The sequence below is a fragment of the Schistocerca americana genome, chromosome 5, assembly GCF_021461395.2.
Source record: "Schistocerca americana isolate TAMUIC-IGC-003095 chromosome 5, iqSchAmer2.1, whole genome shotgun sequence".
In the NCBI taxonomy this organism is placed as follows: domain Eukaryota; kingdom Metazoa; phylum Arthropoda; class Insecta; order Orthoptera; family Acrididae; genus Schistocerca; species Schistocerca americana.
Window position 1 is genome coordinate 502436995 of NC_060123.1, and position 17097 is coordinate 502454091.

The 17097-nt window shown below is 43.4% G+C and overlaps 1 protein-coding gene across 1 annotated transcript in view; it reads left to right on the plus strand.

Annotated features, from left to right (window-relative positions):
* Positions 1–17097, plus strand: part of LOC124615774 (spatacsin) — a 395474-nt gene that overhangs the window by 316182 nt on the left and 62195 nt on the right. The window contains exon 30 of the mRNA XM_047143873.1: positions 2335–2477. Coding sequence (XP_046999829.1) covers positions 2335–2477 — 143 coding nt within the window. The remainder of the gene's footprint in view (positions 1–2334; positions 2478–17097) is intronic.

The following is a 17097-nucleotide window of genomic DNA, read 5'->3' on the forward strand; positions in this document are numbered from 1 at the left end:
TTCATAGTCCGTGCCCACTTGGCGCTGCTCCGGAGGTGTTGGCACCTCCCTGGTGCTCCCATGGACGTCCGCGCCTGCCTCGTCCACCATCTGCAGTTGTGGCAGCTGTCTGAGGCATGTCTCACGTCGGGCGCTTCGTTCGCGGTCCGCGCCTGCCTGGTGCTGCTTATAAGGTGTAGTCTCATCCCTGGTGCTCCCTCAGACGTCCGCACCCGACCTGGTCTCCATCTGTGGCAGCTCTCTGAGGCCCATCCTTTGTCGGGCACTCCGTTCACGGTCCACACCCGCCTGGCGCTGCTCCTGAGGTGTTGGCACTTCCCTGGTGCTCTGACGGTCGTCCGCATTTGGTTCGTCCATCATCTGCAGTCGTGGCGGCTGTCAGAGGCCCGTCCTGTGTCGGGGGTTGCAGTCGCAGTCCGCGCCTGTCTGGCACTGCTCTTGTGGTGTTACTACTTCTTGAGGAGTTTCTTGGTTCCTTTCGTTGGGCCCTGATAAGCTCCAGAGCCGGATTCCACGCCAAGCTGAGCTGGTAACCGCTGTCTTGGTTTATTAGGTTGTCTGTGACCTTGGTCTCGATGACCTCCTTTATGACACTGTCCCAAAATCTTGGAGTCTGTGTCACAATTTTGGTGTTGTTGTTGTCCATTGAGAGACCGAGCTCCAGACAGTGCTCTGCTATGGCAGATTTGGTTGCCTGTCTGAGTCTGGTGTGCCTCTGGTGTTCTTTGCACCTGACGTCCACCGTCCTGGTTGTCTGGCCAATGTATGATTTTCCACACTGGCACGGGATGTTGTAAATGCATGGTTTACATAGCCCCAGGTTGTCCTTCACACTCCTTAGCATTGTCCCAATTTTGGAGGGTGAACAGAAGATACTCTTTATATCATATTTTGAAATAATTCTGCTGATCTTTGCAGAAATAGGTCCAGGATATGGCAGGTATGCCACCTTCTTCGCCTCCTCTGGCTCCTCTTCTGTACCCTGTGGTTGGCTGGTAGCACGAAGTGCCCTTAGGATGTCTGTGGAGGAGTATCCATTTCTGTTGAACACCAGCTGTAGATGTTCTATCTCTGTGGCCAGACTTTCCGTATCTGACAGAGCCCGAGCCCTGTGAACTAATGTTTTCAAGACTCCATTCTTCTGTGCCTGGTGGTGGCAGCTACTGTAAGTCAGTGTGGGTGGGCTTACGATACACACTGTGCCCCAGAGTGCCATCTGCCTTCCTGTTGACCAGGACATCCAAGAATGGGAGCTGTCCATCCTTCTCTAGCTCCATAGTAAATTTTATACTTGGGTGGTGTGAATTTAGATGTTCCAAAAAGTCATCTAGCTTCTCCTTGCCATGGGGCCAAATGACAAAAGTGTCATTGACATACCTAAGAAAGCACTTGGGTTGATAAGTGGCTGATGGAAGTGCCTCCTCCTCGTACCTTTCCATGAAAAGGTTGGCTACCACAGGTGATAAAGGGCTGCCTATTGGCACTCCTTCCATTTGCTCATAAAATTGACCCCGTAAAGAAAATATGTTGAGATCAGTACATGTTCTGGGAGTCACTGCAAAGTTGAGGCCCTTGCTGAGTGCTTTTGAGGTGGCCTCATCGAGGTGCTTGTCGCTCAGGTTGACCACTGTCCGTGTGTCCCCATCCTGTTGTATCTTCTTGTTAAGGCGCTCAAACTTGGCCTGTTGACATGCTGTTGATTTCCTCATGGTGCATTCAGCCAAGGACCAGAAGGCGCAGACCGCAAACAGAGCGCCCAACACAGGACGGGCCTCAGACAGCTGCCACAGATGGTGACCAAGTCGGGTGCGGATGTCCGAGGGAGCACCGGGGAAGAGACAATACATTACAAGCAGCGCGAAGTGGGCGCGGACGGCAGAGAAAGCACCCAGCGCCCTCTGGGCATAAATACTGGACAAGATCCTCCAATACGGCAGTCTCAGGTAGCACCTGAAGAAGGCAACGAGTTATGTGGCCAAAATATTGTGCCATAGTGACACAAACATCCGGCAGTAGACCCGATTATTCCACATATCGTAAGTTTGTTGTTTTGCCACTGCATCACATTGTTTGCTAAATTATATTTGTCACAACAGGTGCTATTCTCTCAACAGAATTATACATAAATCACAAATATTTCTTAAATGAGTAGAATAATGACCAGACTTTTTCAAAACAATTCTTCAGTAATTTCTTTCAATCACAAAGCAGAAGAATGTTTACCAGTGAACATAGGCTGACATTAATAAAATCACTATTAATTTAATAGTTGAAGTTGTGAAGCAAATTTATTGTAACACTTTTGTCTAATTATTTTTATGTGTATTTCTGCAGTGCACAAAGTCATCATTGAGTTAGTGATTCGAGCACATGATTGTTTTACTGCTGCTTGTGATATGGAAGGAATAGCATCTGTGCTCAGAAAGTCTCGTATACTTACAACAAGTCTGTCGAAGAAGGAAGAATGGGGACTGATGGTAAGAATTTATTATGTTAAAATTTGTGTGATCCAAATAGAATACAGTATTAGTTTGTCATTTTACTATAATATAATTTATTTTCCAGATTACTGCTTCACAGTGTTGTTATTTTGTACGGAAAAATTGTTTGCTTCTCACTAGAAAGAGGAAACATCAGAATATGAATATGAAATGATTTAAAGATTTCTGACCTAATTAAATACCAGTAGGAATATCAGTTTATATAATGTATTCTTGTTACAAGTCAATGCAGTTCTGGCATTTATTCATCCACAGCTTAAACCCTAGGATTAAAAATTATTTGTTTTTGTTCTGAAATCACATCCACAGAGTGTCTTACATTGTGAATAGCCCCATAATAGTTCCTTTACACTCCATTCATAACTTAATGGGGCCAAATCTGGAGAATCTGTAGCATTATAGTAAATTGACAATTAATTGGGAAAGATCTACTTGAATTGTGGATGCCCTACATACCAAATCTTGTCACACATAGCTTTATGCTGTTTTATTATTACTAGATTTGGGGGGGAGGAAGGGGGGGAAGTGCTCATTGCATCCGTGGCATTCAATAAAACACAAGAGTCCTCTTGGGCCATGGCAAATAGTGGGTACTAGTTTGGCAATCCCAGATTTCCTGAGACATGAACTGGTGAGTACTGCCAGTCCTCTGTAATCTTAAGCTGAGGGAAAGCTTCAGAGACCACCATGTGGCTCAACATTGGGGCTTTGTGTCTGACAAGGAAGATGGATCTTTGCTTAACCATTCAGATCGTGAGAATGCCATAAACCTCTGTAAAAACTCAAGGTGTGCTGCATGCTGATGAGGCACATGGCTGTTGAGGCAGAACAATCACTAGTGGGCAACCTCTGGAGAACCTGCTGCATCTCAGTTGTATAAGGCTTACCCAGGCAAGCAGGGTTCTGTTTGGGTAGACCTCCACGTCCCTTGCAGCTTGTGGGAACACAGTGGCAAATCAGTTACCTAGAAACTGTCCAATGCAATGGGTGTGCCATCTGGGAATATTCACAACCACTCCTCAAAAAGATTGAGGGAGGCTTGTCCTCCTGATGACCTGATTTTATTTCGTAATGGGGCTCAAGGAGTTATAAATTAGAATATTTTCTAGGGATCAAGATGGAGGAGGAGACATTTGAACAAATGTCACCTTTATATATTCATAAAGATTTAGAAGGGCTTGCTGGTACTTTCAAAACTATTAAAAGATATCAAAATAGTTTCTTGCCCATTGAAAACAACAGGTTAAAGCAGGTGTAACTTCTAAGGAAGACCAAAAAATTTGATGAATATTTTATGGTTATTGAGATGCACAACTTCCTCAACTGAAGCAAGGGTGTAGTCACATGCCATGATATTATGTACAAGGTTACCTCAGAATGTCTTTATTGAACAAAGAATGCATAGAAATAATGGAGAAATGGAGAAGATCGACTCTTTCATTGTGATCTCCCATTCTCCATTGCTACTTGTGCACTTCAGGGCAGGTTCCTCTGATTTAGGATTAGGCCTTACATACCTAGCACTGTGAGATGTTACAAATGTCAACAATTTGGCCACACAAGACTGAGATGGGGAGATGAAGCAACTTGCAGGAAATGTGACTGCTTGTCTCCAGGAATATGCCATCAACTGCTCTGAGAGCCACTCAGTCTGGAGCTGCGAGTGCTCATTATTCACTAAAGAATGCAAAATTCAGAAAATAAAAGTGACAAAGTAGATCCCTTACATACGCTGATGACAAGAACGAATATAAGGTGACAAAGCCTCCACTCTTTGGCACTCCTTATGCTTTCTTAGTGAAGATATCTGTCACTACAGTAAACACTGTGATGCAAATGATGTCCAGCAAAACAGTACCCACCACCAGCACTGTATTTACGCCTGTACCTGCCAAAGCAAACACAGAAAAGATTCAGCAACCCAGGCAACTATATGCAAGAGAAAGACAAAATTTCAGCGTATAGTCTGATTTAAAGTAGTTGTCACTTGACATTTGCGCTGTGAAATTGCGGCGTTGTCACGTCAAGCACAGGCTGGAGATAGCCGCCTCAGTGCATTGCTACCCCGGGCGATAGAAAATCGTTTTAAGGCGTGTATCTTCTACAAAAAGTAAGTAAAAAATTTCAAACCCACATATGATGTATATTTCTACAATGTCTCTCAATCTGTCAAATATCTATTCTTAATTTTAATTAGGACAAGAGTTACGTTAATTTGTTTGAAACCATTTAAATTCTCGATTCGCAAACAGCTTATAACTTATCATGTCATTACTGAAAAACTATTGGTGTCACAGCAAAATATTTTTTTCCATTCATTACCAAAACAATGCACTCGGCAAAGAATCCTTAAAAGTTGCCGTAGTGCATTACGTTTCCTGTATATAAATTTCTAAAAACAGCGTTTTTAAGCAACCCTATCAGTACTGAATTCAAAACAAGTATGAAGCTTCAAATCTCTATCCCCTATAAATATTATGTAAATATTTTGAAATTTACGTACAATATTGGTCTCAGCGGTATCTATAAGCATATCAAATATCTTTTCTTAATTTTAATTAGGGCTGTTGTTACATTAACTATTGAAGTGTGAGAAATTTTCGCGTCCGGAAAAGTTTTCTTCTTTAGATTTCAAATCTCGAAAACTAGTACACACATTGAATGACATCTTGGTGTATATACAAAATGAAATAGAATTAAAATTAAGTCTAACTTACCGTAAGGAGATGATGAGAGCTGGCCAACAGTATTTCTTAGTCTCACAACAAGAATAAGAATTAATCGAAACAAATTCACAAACACAATATTTATTGGCAGTAAGTACACTACACACTAATCAGACAATGCAAAAACACCGCTTAATTCAGAGTCAGAGGAACTATCCGTGTCACTGCTCGTATTGACAGATATAATCAAGTCTTCGACACTTTGTTGTAAGATACCTTCATTGTTCCATGTGTCCTGTATCACTCCTTTCACGTGATGCACTACCTTCTGCCAGTCTTCCGATATCACAATTTCAACGCAATAGAGCTGATTTGGGCTCTGGTTAAACAGCATGTTGCCGCAGAAAATAAGAAATTCACATTAACCGAAGTGGAACATCTTTTGAAAGAGGCAGTTGAAATTGTGATATCGGAAGACTGGCAGAAGGTAGTGCATCACGTGAAAGGAGTGATACAGGACACATGGCATTTCAGTGCTCTGTCAAATTTGTCTGTCTCACAGTATTGCCTAATCCATCTCATCTTCATCCACTTCCTCTTCTCTTTCCGTAGTTTCTTCAAATATTTTTTTGTCACTATCTGGTTAAGCTAGCAAAAAGCATGGATAATAAAATCACATTTGTTATCACCAAACACTTAGATAACAAACTGGTACACAAAATTATACAAGCAATGAAAAAGCATAGAAAATCAGGCATATTGTAAAGTGTATGTAGTACTAACAATAAATCCCTTATAGGAAAAATGGATGGCAGTTTCATAAATTTAATAAAAATTTCTGTGAGTACCTTGACTATTTCAGACACAACAAATGCAAAAAAAAAAAAATTAACAGTAGCAAAATACACTCCTGGAAATTGAAATAAGAAAACCGTGAATTCATTGTCCCAGGAAGGGGAAACTTTATTGACACATTCCTGGGGTCAGATACATCACATGATCACACTGACAGAACCACAGGCACATAGACACAGGCAACAGAGCATGCACAATGTCGGCACTAGTACAGTGTATATCCACCTTTCGCAGCAATGCAGGCTGCTATTCTCCCATGGAGACGATCGTAGAGATGCTGGATGTAGTCCTGTGGAACGGCTTGCCATGCCATTTCCACCTAGCGCCTCTGTTGGACCAGCGTTCGTGCTGGACGTGCAGACCGCGTGAGACGACGCTTCATCCAGTCCCAAACATGCTCAATGGGGGACAGATCCGGAGATCTTGCTGGCCAGGTTAGTTGACTTACACCTTCTAGAGCACGTTGGGTGGCACGGGATACATGCGGACGTGCATTGTCCTGTTGGAACGGCAAGTTCCCTTGCCGGTCTAGGAATGGTAGAACGATGGGTTCGATGACGGTTTGGACGTACCGTGCACTATTCAGTGTCCCCTCGACGATCACCAGTGGTGTACGGCCAGTGTAGGAGATCGCTCCCCACACCATGATGCCGGGTGTTGGCCCTGTGTGCCCCGGTCGTATGCAGTCCTGATTGTGGCGCTCACCTGCACGGCGCCAAACACGCATATGACCATCATTGGCACCAAGGCAGAAGCGACTCTCATCGCTGAAGACGACACTTCTCCATTCGTCCCTCCATTCACGCCTGTCGCGACACCACTGGAGGCGGGCTGCACGATGTTGGGGCGTGAGCGGAAGACGGCCTAACGGTGTGCGGGACCGTAGCCCAGCTTCATGGAGACGGTTGCGAATGGTCCTCGCCGATACCCCAGGAGCAACAGTGTCCCTAATTTGCTGGGAAGTGGCGGTGCGGTCCCCTACGGCACTGCGTAGGATCCTACGGTCTTGGCGTGCATCCGTGCGTCGCTGCGGTCCGGTCCCAGGTCGACGGGCACATGCACCTTCCGCCGACCACTGGCGACTACATCGATGTACTGTGGAGACCTCACGCCCCACGTGTTGAGCAATTCGGCGGTACGTCCACCCGGCCTCCCGCATGCCCACTATACGCCCTCGCTCAAAGTCCGTCAACTGCACATACGGTTCACCTCCACGCTGTCGCGGCATGCTACCAGTGTTAAAGACTGCGATGGAGCTCCGTATGCCACGGCAAACTGGCTGACACTGACGGCGGCGGTGCACAAATGTTCCATGTGTCCTGTAATTTCAATGGTAAGGAGGCAATCTGAGCACTTTATGCCCATATTTTTTTTGCTACTTCATCCACAATGTAAATTGGGTTCTTTGGCTTGTGTTGCGATACAAGTTCTAATAATTCTGCCCTTGGTAAATTACTGTTGAACTGTACCTTATGTTTCTGTAATCAGCTAACAATGTCGTTTTTCCTCGTTGCCTTTGTGGGTGCTTTATCTTGTATTACTGAGTGATAAGGAGTGTTATCCATAACAATGATAGAGTTTTTTGCTAAGTTCTGGAGCACACAGTCTTCAAACCATTTCACAAAAGTATTGTGGTTCATCACTTCATGGTAGTCGGAGGTCTTATTTGAACTGAATAGCGGCAGACAATTTGGAATGAAACCTTTTGGATTTCCGGCATGTGCTACAATTATCCTTTTTCCTCTGCCGATCGGAGCTGCCATACTACCGCTGATGGTACCATGTGTCCAGCCTTTTTTTAAACTGTGTCCTTCATTCACCCACGTTTCATCAAGCCAAACGATATCATCAAAATTTGTCCCCACTAATTCTCTAAGAAAATGACATCGCCAGGCTGCACTGTCTTGGCGTTTCATTAGTAACTTTCTGCCAGAGATGGATTTATAGCGGAATCCTAACATTTTCACAACTTGTAACAAAGACGATTTACTACCCTGAAACAGGTCAGCCGCTGTGAGGGTAGCATGTAGTTTTTTGAATGTTGGATACTCCTTCCTCGAATAAAATGCATATATTTGATGACGAATGGCATCTTCTTGAAAAGAATCAAGTTTTGTGACCCTCTTCTCTAATCGCCTCTTTTTCCCAGGTGTCTCCAATTTAGATGTTTCACTCAAGCCTTCTTTCGTGAATTTCTCCTTGCAGATTCTTATTACTGATCGTTCGCTAACTAGCAGAGCAGCTGCAGTTCGCTCCACCACCTTATCCAAAGGAACGAGAGGCCCTCCTGCATCCCTCTCTCTCTCAAAATACTCCCTTAAGGAACACACGTATTCACGTGCCTACTGCGTATAACGACGCCATGTCCACCACTTTTTGGAGGTTTCCGAGGAGTGTGCAGCCTCGGCCTCCCTCTCTTACGACTGCTTTCATCAGACATCGTAAACACGCAAAGCTACAAGTCACTCAAATCTCTCACCCGCATGTCTACAACAGCTCACTTGACAGGCAACGGGCTGCAGGGCTCCCGCCACAAATAAACCAATGGACTGACTGGCACAATGCCTTAGTCAGCTCAGCAGAGCGAAGTGGCAATGCAGTGGCAGCCGACAGCGCCGGCTGCCATTGGTTTATTTGTGGCAGGAGCTCTGCAGCCCGTTGCCTGTCAAGTGACAACTACTTTAAATCAGACTATTAAAAAGGTACCCCCAAAACAGAGTTTCTCCCAACTTCCCTTTCCCATTGAACTTGAAGGAAAAGGGGCATTGAAATTATAACAGCAGTCTACTCACAAGCTTCCTGGGCGCCATCAAATGTCATATACTCACATCTGACTAATGGGGTAGACATCCTGAAGCTAGATGCCTCGTCACCAGACCCAGACAACCCTTCCACTACCCCTCTCTCTTCCAGTGCGTCACCATGTGCCTAACAAAGTGTGTTATAGCATATGGGTCCTCCCCATGTGTTATGTTTTTCTACTCCCATGAATAAACATTTTTTTGCTCATTTTTATGTTATTTTCAACATGTTTATCTGTTGTCATGTAACACCTACGTGAAAATCTCAGTTTCTTATTTATACCGGATTCCTCTGGAATTTGTTACTCATATTATTATTTTGGCTGCTTTGATTCCATTGGTGTAATTAGTTTTCATTAGGGCACTCATAACGAAAAGTTATAACTAATTGATGCTAGCACTATAGTTTGATAAATAGGAAATTTTTGAGCTATCGGCATAATTTAATGTAATGACCCACACCAACAGAAATCTCAGCATTCTGACTTTCATGTAAAGTTCTTTCACTTATCTAAAACTGATTACCTTCTGCAGTAATTAATATCTAAGTTCTAGGCCAATGCAATTTTTCATTGCAGATTTTGTCATAACTGCTGTTAGATTCAGAACTTTGACTACATACTTTTGGTACCTTATGTTTTTGTACTGAAGACATGCAGCATTGACTGATTAACTTGGCAATTAATAATTTCATGTAACTCACTCTAATTTGCAAAATGGTACTCATTCATATAAACAAGGGGATTCAAATCAATAAGGGTAATAGTGTCTAAAGTTCTGATCAAAACCTTTTTTATAAATCAAAATTACATTATTTCTTGCAGTTCGTTAAAAAAAAGAAAAAAAACACACACACACACACACATTAAAAATGTCTGGAGCATTATGTATTTTTCAAAATAACAGTTTCTTCTTACGCCTGAATTTCCAGTTCACTATTTGAAAGCCTATGAGTAAATGAGTAACATCTGTGTCAGCGGTGCTCTTGTTGTTGTTTCACATCACTATTATGTATCTCCTGTACATGCTCTGGTCACCACCAAATTGAAGAACTCTAATTACTTTTGAGTGATATCTATAACCTATATTAACAGACATTTTTAATTGCACTGTGATGTCATCAACAAGTATGCGGACATTAATTATAATCAGATTGAGCTATTGTTCGACTCAGTGATGCGTGTTAAGGGTTGAACTCAGTGGACTACCTAAGTCTAATTGGCTTTAATAAACTAGTAAAGGACAGTGATAAATGTAATCTGTCATGTTTTTTTGTAAATGTGAACATTATTTTTTTACCATAGTAGGACATTCAACTTCACTGGACTGCGACTGTTAAATATTCTTATATCTGGCTTGTATGGTTGTGCTAAAAATCTGTCTGTAGTTTAAAAACTGCTCACCATAATAAAAAATGAGCTTCACACGGAATAAAATGTATGTGGTGTTGTCATCTTTGTGTAAATCTTTGAGCAAACACAACCGTGCATTCATTTAAACTTTCAGCTTCGAGTTGTTCAAGATTGGTGCTAAGAAGGATGAAACTACAAAATTCACGTCAATTCCATCCCAAATAATGGGAGTAAATTAAAACTGCAGTGCTAATATGGTTTTCAAATTTCAATGGAATATAAATGGATACAGGGCCCATTTGTAAGGACTGACACTCCTTGTACAAGATGGACCTTTTTGCCTCTGTCTCCTGGAGAACCTTTTTAAAAATATGGATGTAGCTGTACTTACTGGGTATCACCTTCACAAGAAAGACAACCTTATTGACGACAGGATGAAAGGTGAAGTAGGAGTGTTTGTGAAGGACACATTCCACTCCTCACCTGCGCCCTTAACACAACACTACAAGCAGTAGCTGTCAGGATGAAATCCCACATTCACGTCATCATGTTCTCTGTATAGCTTACCCATGAGCCCATTGATGATGAGTTCATAAAAGAGCTTATTGCTGAACTACTGCATCCATTTTCCTCTTAGGAGATTGTAATAGACATGGTGCACTCTGGGGATACAGCACCTCTTGCCACAAGGGTCAAGTATTTGAAGATCTCACGCAAAGTGAAGTGAATTGGAATGTCTATTGAAAAAAATGGACTTAGATGGCCGATAGGTGGTGTCAGTACATTTGAAGTGCTGCAGTTGCCAAGACTATGCCACCCAAAAGTTCTGAGATGAATGTTTTGACCAATGCTCTCATTGCAGTCAAGATAAATATGTCTGCATGGCCAGTAACCCATCATCCTGGTTTTTGCTACTGTTGTGTACAGCTGACATCATGCTTGACACCAGATTCTGTCTACTCAATTATTGCATCATCTTAGTTTCTCGCTTGGTTGCTCTTTGGAGGCTGTTTGTCTTGCTTGTCACTCTCTTGTGAGTCTTTGAACAGTGCTAAGGAATTTCAGGACACATACTTGCATTGCCTGAACAATATTTCTCATTGTTTCAGGTCATGAAAGATGCATTGCAGGGATGGTTGTTGCTGTCATGAGCATTACTGAACACATTTTTCCTACTCAGGAAGTTAGTATAATATCCAACACAGCTGTGCACTCAATCACAGATATATGCATGCTCTCGACTAATTACTATTTACAGGGAGGTACTTTGTGGTCGCATCGAGGGTAGAATTCCACCATTACCACAAACAACCAAGACAGTCATTCCATTCCTGGGTGGCTAAGTTGCAAGAACTGAGATGCTAAAGTTATTTCACTTGTACAAATCCAGGATGCCAAGTTTCTCATAGTGACTCTTCAATTTACAACATTATTCTTCAGCTAGCTCCAGATTTGAAGGTATGTACAGCAGCACTGAAACTGGACAACCCATGGCTACAGGATGTCTTAAGCACCAACACTTATTCAGACTCATCCATGCAACTAATGCACACCTTATGGCGAGATGAGAAGTTTCAGTGACTGAGGTACCACAGCAGGCTCCACCCACACGTAACACACATGGTGACCCCCAGCCGATAGCAATGCCATGATTCATCAATCTCATATGTGTGCATGACATCTGAAACTCCATGTGCCCCACTACAATCATCAGCAAGCACACTGCAGGGGCTATACAAATATTGCAGTCAGTAGCTCCTACAGGCCACTCATGTGGAAATTTTACATAATTCTTAGGACTTCCTATCTGGTTGTTCACTTTTAAGTGGATTCTGGGGTTATGGTTTCTTTGATTAATGGTTTCTTCGATTAATCAGGCTCCCCTAAATTGTCTCCACCTTCTCAGCACTTGGTAGCTTATGGGGCAGCTCCATCCCTCTTTAGGGTCAGTTTTTGCTCAATACGGCCTATAAACAGGTCATCCATCACATCACCTTATTTGTCATGGATCACTCTACAGCTACCAATATTTTTGGCTGAAACACAAGTATATAATTTGGATCTTCTGTCACTGTTGAGCTGAGATCATATCAGATGCAGTCTCATTCCAGGAAGTGGACTATTCTGTAGTAAGGGTATGCCTCAGACTTTAAGGCTGCATCAAGATCCACCCATATGCAGTGCCTCATTTCTGGCATGTAAGATCTATTCCAGTCACACTACATGCAGCAGTCAAACAAGGATTCAATTGACTTCAAGATGCTGGGGTAGTCGAGCCTGAAAAAATCCAGAGCACTGGATCCCCCTGGTCACATACAGTAGCAAACCTAGTGGCTTACTCTGCTTATGTGTTGGTTTCATGGCCACAGTCAATGCACAAACATGCTACAGCCAGAAGACAACATCACTAAACTTCCTGGAGGAGAATACTTCTCAAAAATCAACATGGAGGATGCATATTTATAGCTCCCTTTAGACTCATGAAACATTATTGTAGTTAATATACCTTCTGAATTATATTGAAACAAGCAGCTCTCCTGTGACATTGCATCTGCGTCCACAATCTTCTATAGGTACTTGGAACAGGAAACACCATATATCCCAACAAGCAAGAATTATGTAGATGATCTGTTAGTCACAGGAGCTCCTGGCAGCAATATTTGTAAAACACCTGCATTCACTTTACAACCTTGCAGGGTGCAGGGTTGTGTGTGCCATTTAGAGAAGTGTAGTTTTTTTTTCCAAGCAGAAGTGGAACGGGTCATTGGCTGCACAAAGAAGGAATCGAGCCAACAGATTGAAATACGGGAGCCATAGGTTCCCTATCCTAACCAGTGAACCTCCTAGAATTAAAAGCATCCACGAATAAACCCAGCTATTTCTCCAAGTTCTTGCCACAGGCTGCTTACTTCTTGCAACTCCTAAATCACTTATACAAGATGGGAGATAAATACAACTGAATCTCAGCCTGTGAACAAGTCTTTAACTAGCTAAAATGCATCTAATAAGACCCATCCCCCATCTCACGACAATCTCCCCCTTACTCCCCCTAGTGCTGGAAGCCAACACCTCTCCTTAAGGCACTGGGATGGTACTAACACGCAGGAATGAGGATGGCTCAGAACAGTCCGTATCACCTATGCGTCAATGACGTTGATTCCAGCACAATTGAACTTCATACAGATCAAAAGAGAGGTGTTGGCATTAGTGTTTTGCATCAAGAAGTTCCATAACTATATATTTGGACTAATATTGCCCCTAATCACCAACCATAAGCTGTTGGTGTCATTATTCAGGCTATGCTCCAGCCTCCCAGATGGACGACTCATCTTCTCCAGTGCCAGTTGGTGTTCTGAGCAGGTATAATTATACCATGCATATGATCCGATAGTGCAGCATTCATATGCTGATGTATTGTCATGTTTGCCTTGGGTGTAGGGCCCAGAATTCGATCAGCAAGAAGCACTAAGTTTCTACATCAACACTGAGAGGAAACAAATGCTATGAAGCTTGCCCATTACAGCAGCACATGTCACTGCCACCACTCATCAGGAATCAGTCTTGTTGCAGATCTGCACTATGTCACCTATCAGGGAAACGTATTTTATCTGAAGGATGAGCAATGAGCTAAATTGGTGGAAACACATCTATCACTGCTCTTTGTCATAGATGATGTCATTTTCTTGGACTCAGACAATGGCACACATTGGTTGGTCATTTCAGCAGAATTTTAGCAACAAATAATGAGCTAGCTGCTCCAGAGACTCTGGCGGATATCCTGCATGAAGACATTAGCTGGGAGAGATGTGTACTTGCTAGGAGTCTGTGGAGACATTAAGAAGACAACATTCAGGTGCATAGTGTGTGCTGAACACCACAATCTTTCACCCACAGCAACCTTAGAACTGCATACACCTGGGCTTTATTAACCATTTTTGGGAAATATGTGGTTACCCATTGTAGACTATGCAAGGTACCTGTATGTTGAAGCATGGTGTCCACCACGAGAGAAGCCACTCTCACTGGCTCAGGTTATGGTGGTTGGAGGGTTACCCTGCACACTGGTTTCAGACAATGGGCTACAGTTCACAGTGGTCATCTTCAATGACTTCTGTGTAACCAGCTGTATACAGGATGTCTTCAGCCCTCGGATCTATGCATCTTTCAAAGGCGAACCTGAATACTGGTTATGGACATTTAAACAGCAAATGCTAAAAGTTGTAGAATCTACTAATACATCATCAGCCTGTACACTCTTTCTTTGAGTACCTACAGAACCACATCAATCACAGCTCAGCTGAATTAGACTACACCATGGGAGTCAGCCAAGATCTTTGCTTCTCCTTCTGACACCACCCTCACTCATCACCTGCACTCATCATCCAGAGTGTTACTTACCAGGTACTGCTCTCTAGGCTTGCTGCTATGAGAGTAACTACCAGTGGATGCTAGTAACAATAGCCGAGACAAGTGGGTAGCACATAATATCAGTGCAAATGTCAAAAGCAATAGTGTTCCACAAACAAATCCAGTTTTGACCTCCAATATTGGTGGATTCTCAGATGTGTCCATGGAAGGCCTTAGAACTCCTTGCAGCACTGGTTAACAGTGATGTGGTGATGAAAGCCACCAGTCATGCAACACCAACCTCATTGCTGTTTCTCAGCTGGTTAGTGAACAGGCTAGGCCGTGCTCTTTCCAGGGACGCTCTTAGTGTGGCTGAGATAAATACAATGGCATGATGTGATTGGTTAGTGTGATATTACTTATATTGTGCACAGTTAATATCTGGATTGTCTCTACCTCATTAGAATGTAATCTTGATTTGTCATTTGATTGCTCTGTGGAATCTGTCTGCTTGTCATTTGCTTGTCCATTTATTGTTGTCATAATGATTATCTCACCTAGGACAGTTGCCATTTACTTGTTCCATAGATCTCTGGGTATTCTCAGTTCCTGCCCAACTTAGGTCTCGAGTTGGTTCTTTGCACTCGGTCTGAAATCCTGCAGTCTTGGTGCTATGGCAGTTGTCAAAGTATTGTATAAATCTCCAAATGTTTGCCTTTCTTCAGCCTATCTTCTAAGATAGGTGTCAAAGTCATTACTGCTTCAAGTGTTCCTCCATTTCTTCAAAACTCAAAGTGACCTTCATTGAGGTCAGCTTCTGCCACTCAGTCCTTTGTCCTGTAGACAATTTGTGGTAGTACTTCACAACCGTGACTTATTAATCTGCTGCTCATGCCTGTCAAGACCTGCTTTCTTTGCTGTTGGAATTATTGCGTTCTTCTTGAAATGTGAGTGTATTTAACCCTTCTCATGTATTCTGCATACCAGTTGGAACTGTTTTGTCATGATGGTTCTCCTGAGGAATTTAATTGTGAAATAATGTTGTCTAGTCCAGGATCCTCATTTGTAATTAAGTCTTTCAGTGCTCTGTCAAATTTGTCTGTCTCACAGTATTGCCTAATCCATCTCATCTTCATCCACTTCCTCTTCTCTTTCCGTAGTTTCTTCAAATATTTTTTTGTCACTATCTGGTTAAGCTAGCAAAAAGCATGGATAATAAAATCACATTTGTTATCACCAAACACTTAGATAACAAACTGGTACACAAAATTATACAAGCAATGAAAAAGCATAGAAAATCAGGCATATTGTAAAGTGTATGTAGTACTAACAATAAATCCCTTATAGGAAAAATGGATGGCAGTTTCATAAATTTAATAAAAATTTCTGTGAGTACCTTGACTATTTCAGACACAACAAATGCAAAAAAAAAAAAAAAAATTAACAGTAGCAAAATACACTCCTGGAAATTGAAATAAGAACACCGTGAATTCATTGTCCCAGGAAGGGGAAACTTTATTGACACATTCCTGGGGTCAGATACATCACATGATCACACTGACAGAACCACAGGCACATAGACACAGGCAACAGAGCATGCACAATGTCGGCACTAGTACAGTGTATATCCACCTTTCGCAGCAATGCAGGCTGCTATTCTCCCATGGAGACGATCGTAGAGATGCTGGATGTAGTCCTGTGGAACGGCTTGCCATGCCATTTCCACCTAGCGCCTCTGTTGGACCAGCGTTCGTGCTGGACGTGCAGACCGCGTGAGACGACGCTTCATCCAGTCCCAAACATGCTCAATGGGGGACAGATCCGGAGATCTTGCTGGCCAGGTTAGTTGACTTACACCTTCTAGAGCACGTTGGGTGGCACGGGATACATGCGGACATGCATTGTCCTGTTGGAACGGCAAGTTCCCTTGCCGGTCTAGGAATGGTAGAACGATGGGTTCGATGACGGTTTGGACGTACCGTGCACTATTCAGTGTCCCCTCGACGATCACCAGTGGTGTACGGCCAGTGTAGGAGATCGCTCCCCACACCATGATGCCGGGTGTTGGCCCTGTGTGCCCCGGTCGTATGCAGTCCTGATTGTGGCGCTCACCTGCACGGCGCCAAACACGCATATGACCATCATTGGCACCAAGGCAGAAGCGACTCTCATCGCTGAAGACGACACTTCTCCATTCGTCCCTCCATTCACGCCTGTCGCGACACCACTGGAGGCGGGCTGCACGATGTTGGGGCGTGAGCGGAAGACGGCCTAACGGTGTGCGGGACCGTAGCCCAGCTTCATGGAGACGGTTGCGAATGGTCCTCGCCGATACCCCAGGAGCAACAGTGTCCCTAATTTGCTGGGAAGTGGCGGTGCGGTCCCCTACGGCACTGCGTAGGATCCTACGGTCTTGGCATGCATCCGTGCGTCGCTGCGGTCTGGTCCCAGGTCGACAGGCACGTGCACCTTCCGCCGACCACTGGCGACTACATCGATGTACTGTGGAGACCTCACGCCCCACGTGTTGAGCAATTCGGCGGTACGTCCACCCGGCCTCCCGCATGCCCACTAT